Source organism: Falco cherrug, chromosome 6, assembly GCF_023634085.1.
Source record: "Falco cherrug isolate bFalChe1 chromosome 6, bFalChe1.pri, whole genome shotgun sequence".
Lineage (NCBI taxonomy): Eukaryota > Metazoa > Chordata > Aves > Falconiformes > Falconidae > Falco > Falco cherrug.
In genome coordinates this window covers 73,284,138-73,306,569 of record NC_073702.1, presented here as the reverse complement: position 1 = coordinate 73,306,569, position 22,432 = coordinate 73,284,138, and the positions used below count along the sequence as shown (strand labels likewise).

The 22,432-nt window shown below is 52.8% G+C and overlaps 1 protein-coding gene across 13 annotated transcripts in view; it reads right to left on the bottom strand.

The window, feature by feature from the left end:
- Window positions 1-22,043, bottom strand: part of OTOF (otoferlin) — a 115,989-nt gene extending 93,946 nt beyond the window's left edge. For 7 of the 13 annotated variants that reach the window (XM_055712993.1, XM_055712995.1, XM_055712994.1 and 4 more), the window contains exons 1-3: window positions 21,567-22,043; window positions 14,118-14,176; window positions 1,938-2,026 (exon numbers count right to left, since the gene is read on the bottom strand). In XM_055712993.1, the coding sequence (XP_055568968.1) occupies window positions 1,938-2,026; window positions 14,118-14,176; window positions 21,567-21,645 (227 nt within the window). In that variant the 5' untranslated portion in view covers window positions 21,646-22,043. The remainder of the gene's footprint in view (window positions 1-1,937; window positions 2,027-14,117; window positions 14,177-21,566) is intronic. The other 6 variants (XM_055713003.1, XM_055713004.1, XM_055712999.1 and 3 more) reach the window with 5 other exon arrangements.
- Window positions 22,044-22,432: the final 389 nt, after the last annotated feature.

Here is a 22,432-nt window from a genome sequence, read left to right as displayed (position 1 = left end):
ACCTGATGCTCTGGCCTTTCCAATTCCCAGTTCCCTGGAGGAACGACAGTTCTTCATTTCCAGACACAGAAACACCACTTTCTGCTTTTTATTGCACCTTTCAAGTGGATATTTTTTTAGATTTTAAGACACAGAAAGAATTGCTTCTCTGTGTGCAGAGCACACAGGATCACTGTCCAGGAAGCAAATGGGGTAAAACCTGAAGGGCAGTTTGTTAGGGCAAAAGCATCTGATTCAGTTGGCGTGGTTTTATTCACTTCTGCTGGGTAATGAAGATAGGAAGCTTGGAGCCATCATGAACTGAAGGATGCTCCATCCAGTCGTCCAGCTGCTGGCTGCACTAAGCCTGTGCAAATGCAGGACAGTATACTCGCTGCTTGCTCACAGCAGGGGAGTAGAAAGTGAAGGAAAGCACTGAAGGAGCATCCAGCCAAGGAAAAACTGCTGCTGTCATGGATGCAACATGAAGAGCAGGTTCCAGAGGCTGGAGCTGACACTGGCTGGGGGAGGAGGTGGACCTCCAGGTCTAGCATCTTTCCATCTCGGTCTCCCACCGCCTGTCGGCTGCCCACAACCCCTGAGAATTCCCTTCTCACACAGACCCTGGGACAGGTCAGGGCTGCAGAAATGATTCAGATCTCCTTTTCCACGTGCCCATCAGTCATGAACTTAGTGACCACCACAACTGCACCACCTCAATGCAGGTGCCCATAGGAGGTGGTCTGAACACAACTCAAAGTGACTTGTACTACGTATGGCTCCTGTGGCTGAGCCAAGATCTCCCTACAAGCCCTGGACCGCTCATCTGCCTGTCTCTGCCATCCATTCCCCACCCAGCTCATCTGCCTGGGCTGGGACCCTTGGGAGGCTCCTTGCCTTTCTCCTCCCAGACAGCAACTGAATAAAGCAAGTCTTTTCAACTCTCCTTTTGCTGCTCAAACTCCTACATAAAAGCAAGACAAAGGTAGGTATTTTTTTTCTGTTTGTTGCTCGGCAGGCTTTTTTGTTTTGTTTGCAGGTTTTTTGGCATTTGGGTTTGGGGGTTTTCTTTTTAAATTATGTATATTTAGCATGCCTGCCCTGCGTGCTGTCTATCTGACTCCTCATTTTTTTGACTCTGAAGCAAGGTTTTGCATGAACACGTATGGGAGATGTTCAGGGGGCCCTGCTGACTTCTAGCTGGGGCACACACTGGATTTCAGTGCAAAACTTGGTGCAACATCCAACCAAAAGCAAAAGCCCTTCCCCAGTTCTCTTTTTCCTCTCCCCTCTTTAATGTCAGTGTAAATGTTCTATAAGACAATTTAAATATGCCAGTCATGTTTTTGTGAAAAGCTCCCATATTTTTGCAATGACAGCATGGCTAAATGCATGAGATACACTAAGGCTGACAGAAGGACAGACAAAGTTTCCTTCTCTCATGTTCATTATTTACATGGTGGCAAAACCTAGACTGTAAGAAACCTCAAAAAATGTTCATTGCAGATAACACATAATAAAAAATGTAACATTGCAGATTACATAAGACATGACAACCGTGAGAAAAAATTACAGTAAGACAAATAAACGGGCAGAATTTGAAAAAGCTGGGGAAGTCTTTTAACTTCCACCTTGATAATTAACCAAAAGATTTCAGTTTCTTTGAAACACATGCAAATTTTATAAAGCCAAATAGCAGAACCTTGGGAAAACCATGGCATAGCCCTGGTGCTGACTACCACCTAGACGCTGGTGGTTAGCAGCCTCGCGCACTGAGCTGTACACACTGCATCTGAGCTTCCTTGCCCCTCCCAGCAGATATCAATCATCAGCATCTTCCTCACCCTCCAGATTCCAAACCAAGCAGGAATGTGGCTCCAGCTCAAGCAGGAGCTGTGTCTTCCCACTGGAGAGGACACAGGGGATCAGTGGGAGTGAAGGACAGACCACGCTCTCACCTGTTGGTGAAGACTTTGCTGTAGTTGAACACCTGGATCTCCAGGATCTCATTCCCATCGATACTGCTTGCCACTGGCCAGCGGAAGGTCTGCAGAGGAAGGATGAAAGGGGGATGTCAGGCTTGTTTCGGGGAGCTGCTGCAGTGTGATAAGGGTGGAGCTGAGATGACCATGGAAAAAAGCTAACTACCCCATTTCCCCAGCAAAAAGGCAGGCAGGGCTGTTTTAAAGGGTTCTCATTAAGAATGTACCTCAGTGCCAAATATCTGATAGATAGATAGATAGTATATATATATATATACATAGTATAAAGGGGTGTGTGTGTATATATATATATACATATCATATATATACCAGTGATGAGTGGCATTCCTCAGGGGTCTGTACTGGGACCAGTGCTGTTTGATACCTTTGTCAGCAACACGGACAATGGGATCGAGTGCACCCTCATCGAGTGCCAGTTTGCTGATGGCACCGAGCTGTGTGGTACAGCCGATGCACTGTGGGGAGGGATGCCATCCAGAGGGACCTTGGAGGGCTTGAGAGGTGGGCCTGTGCAAACCTCATGAAGTGCAAGGTTCTGCACCTGGGTTAGGGCCATCCCCAGCACCAATATTGGCTGCATGGAGAATAGATTGAGAGCAGCCCTAAGGAGAAGGACTTAGGGGTGCTGCTTGATAAGAAGCTCATCATGACCCAGCAATGTGCACTCGCAGCCCAGCAAGCCAACTGTACCCTGGGCTGCAGGCAGAGCAGCGCAGCCAGCAGGTCAGTGAGGGGGCTCTGCCCCTCTGCTCCACTCTGGTGAGACCCCCCTGCAGCGCTGCGTCCAGCTCTGGGGTCCCCAGCACAGGAGAGACACGGAGCTGCTGGAGCGGGGCCAGAGGAGGCCAGGGAGATGCTCAGGGGCTGGAGCAGCTCTGCTGTGGGGACAGGCTGGGAGAGCTGGGGTGGCTCAGCCTGGGGAGGAGAAGGCTGCGGGGAGACCTTAGAGCACCTGCCAGTGCCTAAAGGGGCCGGCAAGAAAGCTGGGGAGGGGCTTTGGGCAAGGGCAGGTGGCGATGGCACACGGGGGAATGGCTTTACATGAGAGAGGGGAGATGGAGATGAGAGATGAGGCAGAAATTCTTCCCTGTGAGGGCGGCGAGGCGCTGGCCCAGGCTGCCCAGAGCAGCTGTGGGTGCCCCATCCCTGGCAGGGCTCAAGGCCAGGCTGGACGGGGCTGGGGGCAGCCTGGGCTGGGGGGAGGGGGCCCTGCCTGTGGTGGTGGTGGGGGGGACTGGGTGGTCTTTAAGGTCTCTTCCTACCCAAACCATTCTGTGATTCTATGATACACACACACATTAACAAGGTAAGAAGCAATAGGACAAGAAGAAACAGCCTCGAGTTGTGCCAGGGGAGGTTCAGATTGTATATTAGGAAAAATTTCTTCACTGAAAGGGTGGTCCAGCACTGGAACAGGCTGTCCAGGGACACGGTGGGGTCATATCCCTGGAAATGTTCAAAAAACACATAGATGTGGTGCTTAGGGACATGGGTTAGTGGTGGACTTGGCAGTCCTGCATTAATGGTTGGGCTTGATGATCTCAAAGGTCTTTTCCAACCTAAATGATTCTATCATTCTATGATTTTATACATATAAATACATTTTTCTATATGTATGTGTATATATATATGAAATCACCTTCAATTGTGGTTTTTTTTTACTTCCCGACGCAAGAAATCAGCCTGCCAAGCTAAACCACTTGAACTGCCTTCAGTTTTCTAAGTCACAGGTTTCTTGCGACCTCCAAAAGCCAAGCACACCCCTTTGCCAAGCGGCTCTTGGTGCACCAGATGGGATGGGAATGAAACATCCCAGATGCAGAGGCAGCGGGGTTGAGCCCTGCATCACTTACAGGAGCAGCAGCGCTGCACTCAAAGTCTTGAAAGGAAAGTGCTTATCAAGCAACTTCACAGGAAGAAATTAGTGACTCTGCAGAAATACGCCAACACCCGGGTTTAAGCTATTTTTTGCCCCTTTTACATTTTCTGCTGTGACTTAAGGAAGCAAATGAAAAAATTCCTAAAATAGAAAAGAAAACTAGAAATGGCCCCATGACAGTGGTATCATTTTTCGTACAGTCCAGCCTCACTTCTCATTCTGCAGCCAGATTTACTCTGGGCTCTTCATCATGGGCATGTAACAGCCCTTCCCCTTACAGCATGTGCACTGCTGCCTGCTCACTCCTCCCCACTGCTTCGATGCTCCTAATGGTTGATAAATGCAACCAGCAGTCCCAAGATTAATTTTGAGCTGCCTGTTCCCTCTTGACACCTCCATTCCTCTCTGTCCTGAGAAGTTGTCATGTCCTTACCGTTCAGGGCTCTGCAGTGTGTGCAGGTGGAGATTCATCAGGCCGGTGATCCTGCCCACAGCTTGTCCTCCCCACCATGGTCCTCAGACAATGCTGGTGAAGGGGACAGATCATGACAGAGTCCACCGTGTCATGAGCACAGTAGCAGCCCATCAACCTCTCACAATGTGCTGGATGTTAAACTGGTCCCATCTATTACCTGTAGTTTCAGTGGGGATGCTTTACTTTGGGATAAGCTGCTCTTCCAGGAACAGGACTTCTGGTTGTTTCTGAGACAGAGACAGAAAGCTCAAGTGCAAGGGACGTGATTTCTGCCTGGATCTTCCTGGTCCTTCCTGATATGTGGTGTTTATGTGTCCCCACCACCTCAGCAGAGCCCCAGCTTTGATCCATCTCTCCTGAGCCTTGGCCAGTACAACACAAACCCAAACCTCTGCTGCCACAGCGCTTATGGACATGGGTTAGTGGTGGGCTTGGCAGTGCTGTGTTAATGGCTGAACTCAATGACCTCAGAGGTCTTTTCCAACCTAAATGATTCTGTGATTCTATGCTCTCCATAAAAGAATAAACCATGCTGGTCATGGCCTCTTTTCGCTCACACACAGAAAAGAGTTTAAAGAACTCCAGAAACACATCCTGAAGCCCCAGCAAACTCTGTTCCTAGACACAGACAGGTCCTGGTGGTTTTTTTTCCTTCCTTGGAAATACCATTCTCTGCTTGTTGTGTAGGTATGCCTCCCCTCTGTTAGAGGTTTGTCAGGAAGCAAAATAACACATAAGGTCACTTGAAAAGTGTGGTGGCCTAGAGAGGCTCCCAGGATTCCACTAAACAGCCTTGCTGACAGCTTTCCACACCAAGAAGCTCGCCCGGGGATGTTCGTGCCGTAGCACATCCGCTGCTGCTGCAGTAAACCCCAGGGGCGGCCGGCCAGCGATGCATGGCATGGAGGAGCATGCTTCCATCTGCTGTGCTCTGCAACATGCTGTATCATCGTGGGAGGTCTCCTTGCACACTTGCTTGCACACTTCCAGCTCAAGAGGGACCCGCCTGTCTAGGGCCACTAATGCAGTATGGTTAAAGCACTTGGATTTTTGCCTAAAATCCTGGGGCATGCAGTACAAGTTACCATTTTCCGCTGTCAGGAGTCTTCCCTTCATGGTGTGGCCCCTGGTTTCTTGGGGCTCAGAGCTGAATTCTGCTGCAGATCCCCTGAATTTGGCTAAATTGTTCAGGACAGAATGCAGCTGCTCTCGGTTTGGAGCTTAAAAATGAGGGTTAGGATTCCTCCACCTTGACTTAGCTGCTTACAGGTTAACCACCTAAATCCACACCCCTTGTCTGCAATCTCCATCACTAGAGAAACTCTGGCATGTCCTGGGTACAAATCAAGCCATGGCTCACCTTTGGGAGGGGGTCATACACTCTTTCTATCCTTTCTGGACAAGACTATCTATCCATGACTATATTCCTCAGATTAAAGAAGGGCACCCTGCTCTGGAAGCTGTCCAAAATCCCCCCAAAAAAACATTAACAGGTCAAGTCTCCTCTTGGTTTTATCTTAGTGCATGGAAAACCACTCAAATCGACTGGTGGCACCCAGCCATGAGCATTACAAACTTATTTCCCCTCCTCCTGCCCCTTCATTTTACAAACACACTGTTCTGTGCACTAGTGAATCCCTAGGCATTGCTCCCCCCGAGGCTGCTGTCAGCTTCTCTGAGCATCCTTTGATTTTGAGTATTCTGGAGAGGCAGGTGGTTGATCTGGAGCAGCCAGACCACCTCTAGTACCTTGTGGGTGGAGGTCTGATGGTGGCAAGCCAGCCCAGCTGCAAAATGAAAGTGCAAGCCTTTGTGCTTCTCTCTCCCAGTTACAGCCATTTCAGCCTCAGCAGATGAAAAAAAAATTAAAAAAAAACCCAAAACCCAAACCACCAGCTCAAAAGAACTAAGTGATACGCTTTCCTTCCTAAGACAGATTTTTTTAATTATTATTATTATTATCTTTTAAGCCTGGAAAGCATTATTACAGTCTCACAGCCTGACCTCTTAACCCAATCCACAGGTTTTCGTGTTTCAGTCAAAGACTCCTCAATCAAACACAGATATGCCTTGTAGCTCAGTCACAACATATTTTTAACAGGGAAAAAGGAAAAGTAAAAACCATCCCAGAATTCAAGCAACAACATTTAATTACATTTTCAGGTAAGTGGTTTCCGCAGCTGATTGCCTGCAGTGATAAACACCTGCACCACCATTCTGCTTTGAATTTATGGGCTTCAGCTCCCCAGCCTTCACCCTGTGTCCTCTCACCAAGCTAAGGTGCTACCTAAACTCTTTCATTTGGCTATTTAGATTTCATTCAGCTTTTTGGATATAATTCCTCACTGCCTGTGGAGACAGACAAAGGGAATTGTCCTCGGGCTGAAGCCAGCACTCACCACTGCAACACAGAGTGGCAAAGCCATGTCCCAGCCCAGACCATGCACCTCCAGAACAAAGACTGGAGATGGGCACCCTGCTTTAGCATCTAGCACAGGCTCTGCCAAGGCAGGCATCACCCCCCTGCAAACTCCTGCTGCTCCCACTGGCACTGAGGCAGCTCACCCAGGAGCCGTGCCCCACTGGCACAGCCTGGCCCTTTGCAAGCAGGTTTTTCTTCTCTCAGCACCCTTGTGCCCTTCATGCAAGCGATGGAAGAGGGCAAATGTTTTGGAGCTGAAGTTTTCTCTGTTAATTTATAACACACCCTGCGGGAATACTTGCTCTCATCAATTCCGAGTGCCTGGGCTGAAGGGAAACGCTGTGAGGCAGGGAATGTGGGCTGGGGAGTGAGCACAAACCATGACATGCCATGGAGAAAATCAGTGGTGAGGGATGCAGTGCCTGCAGGGAGTCCCACACCTGCCTTCCGAGCTGCCTTCCACCAAGCTGCTAAAAACCAGCAGCACCAGGATGCACCCCCAACCCTAAGGTGCTCCCCAGATGTGGCATGCGTGGAAATGACCTGTCTGTCATCTCAGACCCAGTGAGTCCAACTTTCGCAACAGGCTGCACTGAATGGCTGCTCTTCATGGTGTTTATCCATGACCCTGTTCATCCATGACCGTGACCATGGCAGAGGACTTGTGCGGCGGGGGCAGGCTGGAAGGCTGCTGCTAAAACGTGGCTTGTATCAGTAGAGAAGCTCGCAACGGCCACTTGGCTTCAGGATGAGTGCTGGAGTTAGCTAGCAGGGTGAAAACCATGGACTTTACTTTTATCCAATGGAGCTATGCGGTCTGATGGGCCACGGTGCTGAGGAAGCCAAGGGAATGAGACTACAACCATCCATCCCTCCTCCCCTGGCAGCAGCAGCAGCTCCACTCAACCTTTCAAGTCCATTTTTAAAGAGAGATGAACATCCAAGGATTTTGCAAAACATCCATGCCATGTGGATGCCAGCTAAAAAACTCACGATAAACCTTAACTTCACATCTGAGGGACACATTCCAAGAGGTGCTGCATGCTGCCATGGGGACAGTGGCTCATCCCAAATCATCCACCTGTGAGGTTCTCCATCTCCTTCCAAGTCAGAAAGTTGCTCATATGTCACTGTGGTAGACATCTGACCCTCACAGTTTCCCCAGCTCTCCAGTTCTCCATAGCTCATCTCCTGGGACTGATGACCTCATATCCATCAAAAATCCCTCCAGCCATGGCATGATCTCAGTACTACATCACTATTAAAGTAATAGTATAATCGGCAAACTAGTTTCATTCCTTCTCAATAATCTGCCTAGAAACTGGGGGACAGACTCTTTAGCAGGGCCTGTAGCAATAGGACAAGGGGTGATGGTTTTAAGCTGAAAGAGGGGAGATATAGATGAGAGATGAGGAAGAAATCCCTTATGCTAAGGGCAACGAGGCGCTGGCCCAGGCTGCCCAGAGCAGCTGTGGGTGCCCCATCCCTGGCAGGGCTCAAGGCCAGGCTGGATGGGGCTGGGGGCAGCCTGGGCTGGGGGGAGGGGGCCCTGCCCGTGGCAGTTGGGGGTGGGATTAGATGTCTTTAAGGGTCCTTCCAACCCAAACCATTCTGTGGTTCTCTGATTCTATAAACTTGCTCTTGCTTCACATTTCACATAGGAAAAGGTATGGGGGACACAGTCATGGGATAAAAGATAAGTGTGATGCACCAAACGAAGAGAAGTGGCAACCAGACTGCATTTAAGGTTCAAGCGAAGCACAGAAAAGGAAGAACAGGATCCTGGGCAGGAGAAGGCTGAGAGGGGACCTGAGCGATGCACACAGGTACCTTAAGGGCCAGTGTCAGGGGGCCGGGGCCGGGCTCTTGTCAGCGGTGCCCAGCGACAGGACAAGGGGCAACGGGCACAAACTGCAGCACGGGGAGATCCGTGGGGAGAGCAGGAAAAACTTCTTTCCCTTGAGGGTGCCGGAGCACGGGGACAGGCTGCCCAGAGAGGCTGCGCAGTCTCCTTCTCTGGGGACGTCCAGAGCCCACCTGGATGTGATCCTGTGCAGCTGCTGTAGGAGAGCCTGCTTGAGCAGGGGGTGGGCTGGGTGGTCCCGGGGGTCCCTGCCCAGCCCCACCTCCCTGGGGTGCTGTGGTCCTGAGCTACCAGACATTTGTGATGACTGTGTATTATAATGGGATGGCTGGAGGAACCCCTGCTCCCCCCTGCTGTATCTGCTCTATGTCAGGAGAAAACCAGCCCTGGGTGACAGCTATGCCTGTACCCTCCATCACGGCTGGGTCCAGCTGTGTGCCAGACGTGGAAGAGGAAGGCTAGGGAGAGGATGTACAGCTGGAGGAGCATCTCAGAGTGCCTGCACCACTGTTGATAGCCAAGTTGAGAGCAAGCAGCTCTCAGCACGGGGACTCAGCACCATCCTGACCACCTGTGGGCTCCCTCCCCACCAGCCCCATTAGGGAATGCCAGCAGCACCGACCCGGCAGCAGGTCCACCACAGCACAGTGCCATGGCCGGGGTCGCTTCCACAGGCTGCTGCGCCTTCATTGCCCTTCCTCATTCCCTGCCTGGCTGCCTGTTTGTTCTCCCTACTGGTTTTATTGTTAAAAGCCTTTTTAAGAAAAGCCCTGTGCAAAGCTAAGCAAGTGATATCTGCTGGGTCAATTTTAGCTGTTTTTATCAACAAAGGGAAGAAAAAAAAGAGGTGGAAGCAGAGAAACGTTTTGGCAGAATGCAGAAGCCAGATTCATCCAGCTAGACAGCTTTAAGGAAGCTGGGAGGGCATCTTTGCAAGCTATGTTTCCCCTTGTTAAGCTATGTCACCCCTTTTCAAGCCATTTCTCCCCTTTTTAAGTCATATCTCCCTTTTTTCTGTAGCACCTGGGAACCTTGGCTGGATGCTCATCCTGCCTGTCATCTCCAAGCCTCACTAATCAGGGGCATTTCCAGATGTTCGGGTCAAGGCTGTAACTGTGGGTCTTGACTGTACTGGCAGCAGCATCTAAGCCTGTCCTGGTCCCTTTAGGAGAGACTGAATGCAGGCAAGGAAGACCACACAGGACTCATCCACAGCTCTCCATGCCCAACACCAGCACTGGAGTCCCCTTCCCTCCTGTGCTGGGTGCCTGCAGGACAAGCCCCTCCAGGAAGAAACCCTTTGGGGTGCTGGCAGTTCCTGATTAAGTAAAATACAGCCGTAGTGACATATATACCCTTCGGAATAGCCAGCAGCTCATCAGCCCCAGGCTCTGGAGAAGCACAGGTTTTGCATAATTCATTAAGCAATGAATAAAAATAATTGCAAAAGAAATAGAGTGAAACCAAACAAATGGAAACTACTGGTGCAGCCCAAATTCAGCCTGGTAGCGGGCCCTCATGAATGTTAAGCGGTGGCAGGGAAAGCCAATGCCCTCATTAGTGCTGTCAAAATGAACTTTGGCTTTACATGAACCTAATGTGAATTTTCTGTTTGTCCTCAGCTCTGAGATGAGGCAGGGAGCATCTTCTTCATCCTCACCCCAATTTGTCTGCCCTCACAGAAATGAGAGATCAGCCAGCTCAGCTTCCAAAGCCTTCCCCACATGGGGGATGAGGCATCCCCCCAACCAAGTCACTCCTCAGACACAAGGTCACCATTTTACCCCATTTCAGGGAAAAGTAGAAGGTAACAAGGTAATTTCTGAAGCTTCTCGTTCATAAATGATCAGTGCAAAGAGCCACCTGAGCACTGGGAGGGCACACAGGTAACAGGCGAGTAGCATGGAGTAACACCCCACCTCTCACCCCACTGGTACTGAATTCATTGCAAAACTGAAGAACTAGGGAGCTGAAGAGGGAATAAAACTGCTTCTGCAGAGGGAGGGCAGGCAGACCATCCTGCTCATCCTTGACTGTCCCACACTTGCAGTGCCCCTGAGCAGACCCCGTGATACTGCTCCAGCCATCAGGGCTCATCAAGAAGACAGATCAATTTTGGGTATCACAAGCATGACAGACCACGTGGACACATCACCTCCCTGCAAACTCTGCCTGTGGGATAGCCCCATACAGGGGGAACAGCTGGGGAAGCATTGAGTGCTGCAGTGATGCAATAATAAAAATTTATTCAGTAAAATTTTCAAACTGGGCTTGTCATCAATGGCATGATGTCTTGCCTTGTGTGTACTCTCAATGGGAAACACCTGCTTTCCTGGATAGCCCCATCAGCTAATTACTCCAGGCAGCACAAGACACACTCCTGAACTCAGAGCAGGTTTCTTGTCCATGGCCATTGCACCAGGGAGTCATAGAATCATAGCATCGCTTAGTTGGAAAAGACCTTTAAGATCATCAGGTCCAACCATTAACCCAGCACTGCCAAGCCCACCACTAACCCATGGCCCTGAGTGCCACATCTACACATTTTTTGAACACCTCCAGAGATGGTGACTCCACCACCTGCCTGGGCAGCCCGTCCCAGTGCTGGACACCCTTTCGGTGAAGAAATGTTTCCCAATCTCCAACCTAAACCTGCCCTGGTGCAACTTGAAGCCATTTCTTCTTGTCCTATCGCTTGTGTCCTGGGAGCAGAGATGGACCCCCCTGGCTGCAGCCCCCTCCCAGGCAGCTGTAGAGAGCAGCAAGAGATAACAAGAGATTTAATAGAGGAAGAGGGAAAAGGACTGCATCTCTGCCATCTTTTGGTGTGGCTTGTGCTCTGCCCTACACAACGAGCAGCATGCACCTATGCGAGGACCCAGCCTGTTCCTCCTAAAGGCAGCTCCCTCCAGCTGTGGAGGGGCAGGGACTGGCATTCAGCCTCCCAGTGTGTGCCAGCAGTACTGCTCTTACAGAAAAGGGCAAGCAGCAGCCTCCCCATTCCCACCCGTACAGGAGGCATGGCCCACAGGCAAATCTTGCCAACGTGGCTGAATTCTCAGCACGCCCCCAGCAAAGCTGGAAAGGTGAAGCCAGAAATGTAGGCTTGCCTTCCCCTCCAAACTGTAGCAAGGCAGATCTCACCAGCAGTCCCCTGCTGTGCTTCCTGTGTTTTCTGTGCATTGTTCACTGCATGCCACTAGAACACATCAAACTGTTGTGGTTTGGGCCAGTTGGGATAGTGTCAGGTCACGGTGCTACAGCAGGAGCTGTGTCTCACCTGGCATTAGTACACATTTAGGTAACTGAACGCCTTGTGGAGCGGCTACGCACATCTCAGCTCATCTGTTAGATGCTGTGAAGACCTCGCTTGACCCAGAGGATCAAAGCCTGGCTGGTGGGGCAGTTGTTCAGGGCGTGAGCCCTCTTCTACTGGCACAGGAAAGACTTAGGAATATGTTTAACTTTAAAACCACTCATGTTTGGGAGGTCCCAAGCCCCGGAGTAGCCAGCAATTGCACACCCTCATGTCATCTCTGCCAGGGCTCCATGCTGATCTTGGTCCCCAGTGCAGAGTAACCTCTGATTCATGCTGGAGTTTCCTCTGGCTGGAGCCAAGTGCTGATGAGGAAAATCAGGGTATTTGCAGTGTGGGTGAGCAGGGGGCTGTACAGCCTAGCTGCTGCATTTGCATCACCTATCACCCAGCACAAGGAGATGAGAGGGGCCCAAAGATTGGTCCGGACACACAAGGTTGCTCCAGATCAACTTGCCTCACCCTGCTGCAGTTCACTTTGTAGATACTACCAGGCTCTCACAGCAGGAATTGCAATAATCATGATCTAAACAGAGAGATGGGGACAGCCTGAGGCTCATCCACCCAGATGCAGTAAGAAGCACTAGAAGAAAATATGGTGCATGCTGATATATACACCTGTGGCTTAAGGCTCTTATACCTGCTGTCTGTTAAGCTTTATAGTCCTCGTCCTCCTGATATGCACCAATGCCCATCCTCTCCTTCACACTGCCTGGGACTGCAGTGGGCTCCAAGCTTGGCTGGGATGCTCCAAGATCACCGCGCAGCACCAAGCACTCAGAGCAGCCAGTGTCTGGCATCCCACTAAGCCTGAGAAAGCAAGTGGAGCCTCCAGCCCTACAGCCTCAGCAGAGAAGGATCTCCTTATTCAAATCACAAAGGGTTTTGAGATGCAAGCAGCTCTGCCAATGTGCACCTCCGTGGTTGTTATTCAAATCAGTGATTATATTAACAAATTGCTGTGTGCAGATCTATAGAAATCTGCATACCGTTAACATCAGCAGCTTCCCCTGGCTACCTCAGCTTTGTAGGAATGTGGTTGGAGCTACATCTCTAGCCACCTTCTCTGTGCTGCACCCATCCCGTGCAGCCCTGGAGCTATCAGGGGCAGATCCCACCCTGTCCCTGCCCTGGGCTTACCCTGCCCCTTAAGCCTCCCTGGCAGTTTAGGGCAGCCTGAGTTTAAGCTCTCCCCTAAAACCAGGAGCAAGGTCTAATGTGTGCCAGGGCTGCCGAGGAGCAAGGTGGATCTGGGTATGCTTCTGGCTGCACAAGCTGGCAACACCATGGGGAAAATCACCCCACAAACTTACCCCATGCCTAGAACCAGGATGAAACCTTATTTCCTAAAGGTGGAAAAAGCTATATAAAGCAATAAACAGTCTAAAGATCCTAATATTCTTCGTAAGCCCTTGTATTCTTCCACCCCTGGGAACTGGTTATCTTCTACAAGAAACACAAAGCAATCAGAGGAAGCATCCATTCTCTTTTGAAAATGTATTTCCATTTTGAATGTGACTTCTTAGCAGCACCTCTATTCCCTGCTTGTGTGGGTGACCTTATTTCAATCATCTCAGAATATTTCATTGGTAACTGCTTAAGAAAAGGCTGTATTTTAAAACCACCCAGAACTCGGGTTTCAATTCCTACTCTCTCCCTTTCCAAGCCCAAAGCTGAGCGCTGAAGGCTGGCACAGCACCCAACCGGCACCCAAAGCAGATCAGTGGGGCTGCTACCAGCGTGAGCGGAGGGATGCAGGTGGGTGCGGGAGGCTGGCAGGCTGAGCATCAACAACTGAGGCACTGGGGACGTGAAAAAAGTTTTCCCCCGAGGCAAGAAAACTGAGAGCCAAGAGCCCAGAAGGATTTGCCCAGTGGGGACAAGCATTTTTTCCTGACACTTCAGTGCCAACAACGTGGATTTTTATTATTTTTTTAATTAATCACACCCCAGGGAAAGACTGTAGGGCTGTTCCCACCTCGTGGGACACCCTATGTCCTCAGCTCCAGCCAGGACACAGACAAGAGACCCGTTTAGTACCTGCCAGGAGAAACCCTGGAGCAGACAACAAAGATGCCAACACACTCAAATTGGGGAATGGGGACATTCATCTGGACAGGGAGACACAGCAAGCAGACCAGATGTGCGAGGCAGACCAGGAGGAAAACACATCTCTTACCTCATCAAACCTGGCCTCGTCCTCACAGTTTTCAATCACTCGGGTGTAGAATGAGAGACCTGGAGAGGGAAGAGGAGAAGCAGGTTGGTTGCAGTGAGGAGTGAGGCAGCTGGGGTAGCAGGGATGAGTAGGGGCTGCACAGCACCGGCAGCAGCGAGACCGTAGAGTCGGAGTCTGCAGAGGTGGCCTCGGTGCAGCACAGCCTGTGGGCATTGCCTGGGGTGGGGAAAAGGCATCTGCGAAGGTGTGAGAACACTCAGGCAAGCGGGTGAATCCAGCTTCAGCTCCTCCATACCGGCACTAAACACCACATTAACCTGCTTAATAGCTAATTAAGAAGGATTTTCTGGAGTGCGCTTAATTGGCATATTGAAGTCGTGCTCCGTCTATTGCAGAGCAGATGAAACAGAGCAGGGGGATACGGACTGCGGCTGTTTCAGCAGCGGCTTTTAGATCAGTTGAACCAGGGCTCCTCAGGCTTAGGGGTATTGGTATGCCAGTCTACACACCCCAGAGGCATGCAGGAACCCTAAGGGTAAGATTTAGGACCGACTACCCCAAGAAAGCCACCCCAGCTCCTGCACAGAGCAGAGGATCTTCACGTTGGAGTCCAACCACCCTGATGGCAACATCCTTGCACTGCCACTGCCCCAGCTATGCCAGCCACTGCCTCGGGGCAGGGATCCGGGCAGGATGAGATGCTCAGACTACTCTGCCTGTGCAGGCAGGGGAGCCTCAAAAGCCTCTGGTCAGCTGGGAGCAGGGACTGGGTAAGAGGAGGAGCAGCTGCAGAGGGAAAGCCCAGAGAGCAGCCAAGCATGTGCATTAGTTATTGAAATAATCAGGTTTTCCCAAGGATCCCGGCTCCTAGGTTGCCCCATGCTTTCAGCTGTTCTCTGAGGGATAACCTCACCCACCCACACTCCCTGGAATCAATATTTTTAGTTAATATCCAGTTCATAACACTGCAGGAGGAAAAATTACAAAAATGCTAATATTTAATCACTGAATCATATTGAGGCTTTCCCTTCCCAGAAAAGTAACTATCTCCTGGGTAATTTAAAACATCTCTCTCTGTGTGTCAGTCTGGTTTGGGACCAGCACTGCACAGACAACCTGAGGTCAGGGTACATGGATGCCAGGGTCCCTTGCTGCTGCCAGGTCAACTTTTACTTTATTTTACCAAAGACTGAGGTACCCTGATGACACAGCCCTTGGCAGGGAACGCTCCATCCCTTTCTAATTTAGTTCTTACACAAGGAAGGCCAGAAAATCATTTTGTCAGACTTTCTGCTGCCTGCAGCAGCTGACCTGGGTAAGGCAAACCCGAAAGGTGCATCCTGTATCGCAAACCACTCTCCCAGTTCCCTGCCATGAATCATGGCACCCACGGATGCATGAGTTTCTTGGGGATATAGGCAGAGCACTGTATTTATCTCATGCCAGGCAACTTCAAGTGAGGGTGGAGGAGACCCATGAGCTTCATGGGCTATGGGATGGCTGCCCACCCTCGCCCCATGCACGCTACCTGCCTCCCAGTGCCAAGGGACACAGTGATGGCTCCCTCCTTGCTTTCCGTGGGGTGGGATGTAGGGTGCAGTGGGATGCAGCCCAGCCCCTCCTCACCCAAGGTAGGGGAGCCTCGGTGGGAAATAAGACCATGACTCCACTGGGATGGAGCCAGCAGGAGGAGGGCCACAGAGATACTCAGAGGCTGGAGCAGCTCTGGTGTGGGGACAGGCTGGGAGAGCTGGGGTGGCCCAGCCTGGGGAAGAGAAAGCTCCGGGGAGACCTTATTGTGACCATTCAGTACTTAAAGGGGGCTTATGAGAGAGATGGTGGTGGTCATTTTAGTAGCGATGGGACAAGGGGGAATGGTTTTAAATTAAAAGAGGGGGGATTCAGACTAGATATAAGAAATATTTTTTTTATACTGAGGGCAGCAAGGCACTGGCATAAGTTGCCCAGAGAAGCTATGGATGCCCCATCCCTGGAAACATTCAAGGCCAGGTTGGATGGGGCTGGGAGCAACCTGGGCTGGTGGAAGGTGTCCCTGCCTATGGCAAGGGTCTGGGACTAAATGGCCTTTAAAGGTCCTTTCCAACCCAAATCATTGTGTGATTCGATAATTCTAGGACCACACAGCCTCCTGGGTGATGGGACAGACACCACATGCCAAAGGCACAGCCAGCATCTCAGCTTTGGTGTGAGCTCAAGGGGCAGCTGCTGAGCACCCTCATGTAGGTATGGGAGCAAACTACTGAGGAGACGTGCACAGGTCAGAGGGTGAATCAGCTGTGAGCGAATGCACGGAGGAAGCAGGATCTGAAAGACACTCCAAAGGAGACAATCTGCAACCCGAAATATTTCTCCTAAGAGCAAGACTTAAGAGAAGCCGACACGGTGGGACCCCTCTGCCCTGTCCCCTCCCAATCCAGTGAGCATTACGGTGATGTTTCTTTCATTACAGCAGTATCATTATCCATCTTCCCAGTGGTGCTCCAGGAGTATCCATGAATGATCTCCCTCATTTACACACACTAATCCAGAGACAAAGCCTCGCCAAGAAGCTCTTTATAACCCCATCTGTGATCAATTAGCTGACAAGTGTTCTAATTGCACCAGGGCACAGGCCCCCTCCTTCACAAATGCAATTAGGCTGGTCTAAGAATGCTAAAAGTGCTGTGGGCAAGTGACCCTGTAGGAGCTCAGACCCTGCTAGGGGACAGCAGCAGACACCCCCAAAATGGGCACGCTGCAGAAAAATCATCATTTTTCTGCTTTTCCCCTGCAGCCAGCCTGAAGAGCAAGTATTTGCAGAAAACCCCCTAAGTCACCCCTAGCTGAGTTGCACCTGCAGAGCAAAGAGGTTGAGAGCAACAGCAACTGATCGGGGGCTTTGGAGCCCTGGTCAGGATGCACAGAGCGGCTGCTGTGGAATGATGGGTGCCCTAGAGTCCCTGAAGTCCAAAACCAGCCCCAAATCTGCCTCCTCCTGGGAGGGTCATAAAGGTGAGGGATCCTGTTGATTGCGAGGGATCCTGTTGATTAACACACACATACACATGCAATCCAATGCCACAGTGGGAGACAACTCCCTGATACTTAGGGGTGGGAGTGGATTTTGGCTACAGTGCTGGGACAGAGCCTACTTCTCCCCTCCACTTCCAGAAGAGGAGCTGGATAACCTGGCACCTCCCCCTGGCTGCTCCCAGCGGTCCAGAACTGGGAGCTCCTGTTTGTGCCTCAGTTTCTCCTCTTTGCAAAATGCAAATAGTGCAGCTATGGCTCATGGGGGCTGCTGGGAGTGCAGGGATCCCTGAGAGAAGAGGAGCAGCGTTATTCCATAGTCATCCCACACGGCTGTCAGTCTCAGCCCATTCTCAGGAACGCTTTTATCAAGGTTGTGATTTATTAATCTCCCACCTGAGCTGAAGTTGAGCAATGTTTCGGAGCACTGCCCACCTGCAGAAACACACATGGCAGCCTGTCACAGTTGGGTTGAATTCTTTTTAACTTCTTTTCACTCAATAATAGATGCTTTTGGCTGAATGAGCAAACACACACTCGGGGAGCTCTGCCTGAACCCCCCAAGCTGTGCTGCCAACAGGTGAGGAGAGGGAGAAGGCTGGATAGCAGCTTGACTAGCAAAAAGCATCCCTCTCTGTGGTGCTCAGTAGCTCCAGGAAGGCCAGGGTGCTGAGAAGTATCAGCACAACACTCAACCTTTGAGTTGCTGTGAAGAGCACTGAAGGATGTGAGGCTGGTGGAGGACACCTCACTCCACGCTAAAGGGGTCTAAAGCTCTTCTAGAGTCACTGGAAAAAGGCAGGAGACTCTTCCCTCTGCAGACTTTGGTACCACAACCCAACTGTCCACAGCTGGATGCTCTACCAAGCCTGGGACTAGGCTCTAGGCCAATGTGCCTGTCTCCATCCCATCCCATCCCATCCCATCCCATGGCAGGGGTTAGCCCAGGGCTGGGCAGTTCTAGGGCAGTTTGGATGGGCCCCGGTTGGAGTGAAGAGCTGTGGCTAGCCTGGGTGGGGATCAGGGCAGCAATGGCACAGCATCATTTTAATCAAACAACAAAAATGCAGCCAGGTGGTTAAAGAGTCAGCCAGAGAGGATGAGGCAGTCAACAGGACAAATAATGCAACTTCATAGCAGCACTGAACTTGCCACACCATGACTCTGCTGCCCACCATTCCCAAAGTCTCATGGGCCAAGGGGACAGCAAAGCATTGCCTGAGCCACAGATCCATTAAACACTGGAGAAGCTTTGCCCCATCCACACGCCAAGTGCCCACAGTGCTGGGATGCTTCATGGCCACCTCCAGCGTGGGACCAGGTGGGGAGCAGACCCTGTTCCCAGCTCCAGGTGTACTTATGGACCCACCAGCGCAACAGCATCATAGCCATGTCCTAAGCACCCTGGAGGCAGGAAAGCCTTCATGCAGAAGGCAGTGCAGTACATCCTCAGAGTTGAGTGTCACCTGCTGAAACCCAGCACTGAGACCCACCTGTGCTGCGCTGAGACCTGACTCAGGCACCAGCAGAACCCAGGCCTGCTTCATCCAAAGCAATCAGCAATCTGGCATAAACCAATCCTCACACGCACCACCAAGCATGCCAAGAAAAGACCGAGAACATGCAAGAACTCCTAGCTCACTATTAATACAACTGTTGAAATCCATGGTGTGTCAGAAAGATCACCTTTCCATAAGGATCATACTGCTTATGTATCCTCACAGTGTGGTAATTGCAGTCCCCTCACCCAGAACGAGGTCCTGTCCCCCATGCAAGGTCCTGTCCCAGACTCACATCTCACATTAGCCAGCACCCCAGGCTCGCTGCTCTTCCACAACCCAAAATGATGCTGCTACACCTCAAAGAGGTATCCAGGGGATCTGCCCCTGGACTTCTCTGTCCACAGGGCAGACATGGAGCTGCCTCTGCTTGTTCCCCTTTTGGGGCAAGGAATTTGAGTAAGATGTAGAGAGGCTTTGGAGCTAAATGATTACATAAGACACTAAACTGCTGTTCCACATACAGGCAAGTTTTCTGCAGTTTTGGACACAAAGTGAGTGGCATGAACAGGGAATGAGCCCCAACCCCTCTCTACCCACCATTCCATCTGAGGGATGGGTTGGTCCTGGCCCTCCTGCCTGCTGCCTTCACTGGCCCTACCACACATGGGATCGCTTCCTGACCCACCTCCACCACCCTTTTAGCAGCAGGACATTGCTACCCATGACCTCAGGATCCAGCCCTGCTGGGTCTGGTCACCAGGAGCCTCTCCTCTAGGCCCAAGCTTGCAGAAGGCAGCAGCATCAGGTGTCCCAGTCCTGAGCTCTGCGCCTGCCCAGCATGAGCAGGGGAAGAGGCATCCCTGCCTGCACGTATCGGTAATACCGCTACAAGCACAGCATGAGACTAAACCCCCTCTTTGCACAGAAATCAACTGCAGCAAGATACCAGGAAAAAAAATTCTGAATCCTGACCCAGACATCCTTGAAGATGAAACCAAATTTCTCCCCTGGGAAAGAAATGTCCATGGGAGACCAGCTTCTAATGGCTCAGCACCGGGGAAGGAGACACAGCTGTGAAGTTTAGTGTCATCCTCCCGGGATGGTGTGACAGCAATAGCAATCCTGCAACACACAGAAGTCAGCTCATGCCTGGGAGGGGAATGGCAATGGCAATGGGATCATGGGGGGGCCTGGAAAAATGTCCTGGCACCCCGTGAGGGCTCTGACAAAGGAACTAGCAGGAGCATGAGAAGGTGGGCACAGCAGGAGCACAGTGGGTGCAGCGCTGATCTCAGAGCATCTGAGTGGGTGTCATTCCTATGCCCATTGGTTGGACCATAGGGTCTCACAGTGGCTCTTAGGCAAAGATGTCTCTGCTGTGGGGACAGGCTGGGAGAGCTGGGGTGGCTCAGCCTGGGGAGGAGAAGGCTGCGGGGAGACCTTAGAGCACCTGCCAGTGCCTAAAGGGGCCGGCAAGAAAGCTGGGGAGGGGCTTTGGGCAAGGGCAGGTGGCGATGGCACACGGGGGAGTGGCTTTACATGAGAGAGGGGAGATGGAGATGAGAGATGAGGCAGAAATTCTTCCCTGTGAGGGCGGCGAGGCGCTGGCCCAGGCTGCCCAGAGCAGCTGTGGGTGCCCCATCCCTGGCAGCGCTCAAGGCCAGGCTGGACGGGGCTGGGGGCAGCCTGGGCTGGTGGGAGGGGGCCCTGCCTGTGGCAGGGGGTTGGACTAGATGGCCTTTAAGGTCCCTTCCCACCCAGACTGTTCTGTGATTCTGTGTCACAGCAGGGACAGATCCTGCCTGTTCAACAGGATTAGGTGCCAGGCTCAGGGCCAGGCACACTCAACACGGGTTCTCCTCACTGGGAGCACCCGTGGTGGCCTTTGGCCCTCCTGCAGACCCCCTTGCCCCACTGCTGGGCGGGGGGGGGGGCCGGGGGATGCCTAGGGTGGCTTAGGGCTGGGGCCACTCCAGGCTTCAAGCCAGCAGGGGGGCACGACCTGTTCCCAGAGATGCTATTTAACTGCCCCTGTGCTGATGCGGGGAGGCAGGGACAGGAAAGTAAAGGGGTAATTGTACCTTTTTAATGACTTTACACCCGCTAAGGCAGTGCAGGGAGGGCCACTTCGGACAGTGCTGACTGCCCTGGCTTGGAGGTGATGAAAATACCTGGTCCCCTGCTCTCCTGCAGCTATTCCCCACTTCTGGCACCGACAAACCATCCCACAGCTGCCTCTGCACACTGGTGTGCTCCCACATGTGGGAAGATGGATCCCGTGGGCTCACACCCAGCCTGCCCCAAGCTCCCAGGTGCCTGGAAATGGTTTGGTTGCTGCTGAGGGTACACACTGCTGGAGAGTTTTTGTGCCTTTTGCAGCTTGCTTCGGAGCTGGCGTGGATCCAAGCAGAAGAACCAAGGCTGCAGCATCCTTAGAAGAAACCCAAGCACACGCCAGGTTCCCGCACCAGGCAAGTTCTCCTCCTGTCCCTGCCAGTGACACTTTCTTGGGGACACAGCTTCATGACCAAGCCCGTGACCCTACAGCAGGAACCTCCGGCTGGGGCTGGGTCCTGCTCCCGGGGAGGGGGAGGGGGGAGTTTGTCACCCCGGGACTTGCCCCTGGATGAATGAATCCCCCTGCCCAGGGGCTGCCCGGTGCAGGGGGTTAATGGGGGACCTGCAGTGTCCCAGGCCGGGTGCAGGCGGGCAGGGGGACCCCAGGAGAGCAGCTCTGGTGAGGGAGTGCTCATGCCCCAGTCGAGGAGGGGTGGGCAGCCCTTAAGGGCTCGCATCCCCCCTTCCCAACCTAAGCACGGCCGGTGGAGGGGAAAGCGAGGCGGGGGGGGCGGGGAGGCGGCGGCAGGGAGCAACCCATCCCGGGACCCCCCCCCGACAGCCCCCCCCTCCCCGCTACCTCGGAAAGCCGCTTTGGCGATGCGGTCGGCTTTGCCGCGGAGGCCGGAGACGGTGCGGAGCTGCAGCAGCAGAGCCATGGTGCGGAGCGGGCTGGTGCCGGCTGGCAGCGGGACGATGCGCTGTGTGCGGTACGGTGCGCGGGGCGCTGCGCTGCGCGGGGTGCGGTACGGTGCGCGGTGCCGGGCTCCCAGCTGCGCTCCGAAGCGCGGTGCGCTGAGCGGGGCGGGGTGCAGTACGGTGTGCAACACGGTGCGCGGGGCGGTGCGCGGAGCCGCGGGGCGGTGCCCCCCCCAACAATTCGCCGTTGAACCCTCCCCCACCCCACCCCCACCCCCCGGGGAAGCCGGGTGGTTGGGGGGGGCGGGGGGGGGCGGGCTTCAGAGAACTTCCCGCTCCGGTTGCAGGCGGTTGTGAGCGGGGAAACTGAGGCAGCGCCGCACATCTCCCCGGCCCCAGCACGGCATCTGCAAGCTGGAGCCTCTGGGACAAGAGCGTGCACCCCCAACACCCCCCTCCCCCCCCCCCCCCCCAACCGTACCGCACGGTGCGGGGTGCGCAGGAAGACCTGAGCTCAGCCCACACTGCCTGGGACCACCAAGGGCCAGCCAGCGCAGGGACCCCGCACTGTTCTCCGTGTGTGTGTCCCTGCCACGATGCCCACAGGTGGCACACGTTGCTAAAAGCACACGGCAGAGCCCATGGCTGTGGTAGTAGGGCCGCTGGGGCACAGCCCTTCAGCTGGACCATAAAGTCTGGAGCAGAGGGTGGGACGTGTCTTGCCGCGGTGCTGGATGCAGGAAAGTCCCTGGCGGTGTTGGTGGCATCCCAGCCTGGAAGAGCCGCTGCCCAAACGCCAGCAGTGCT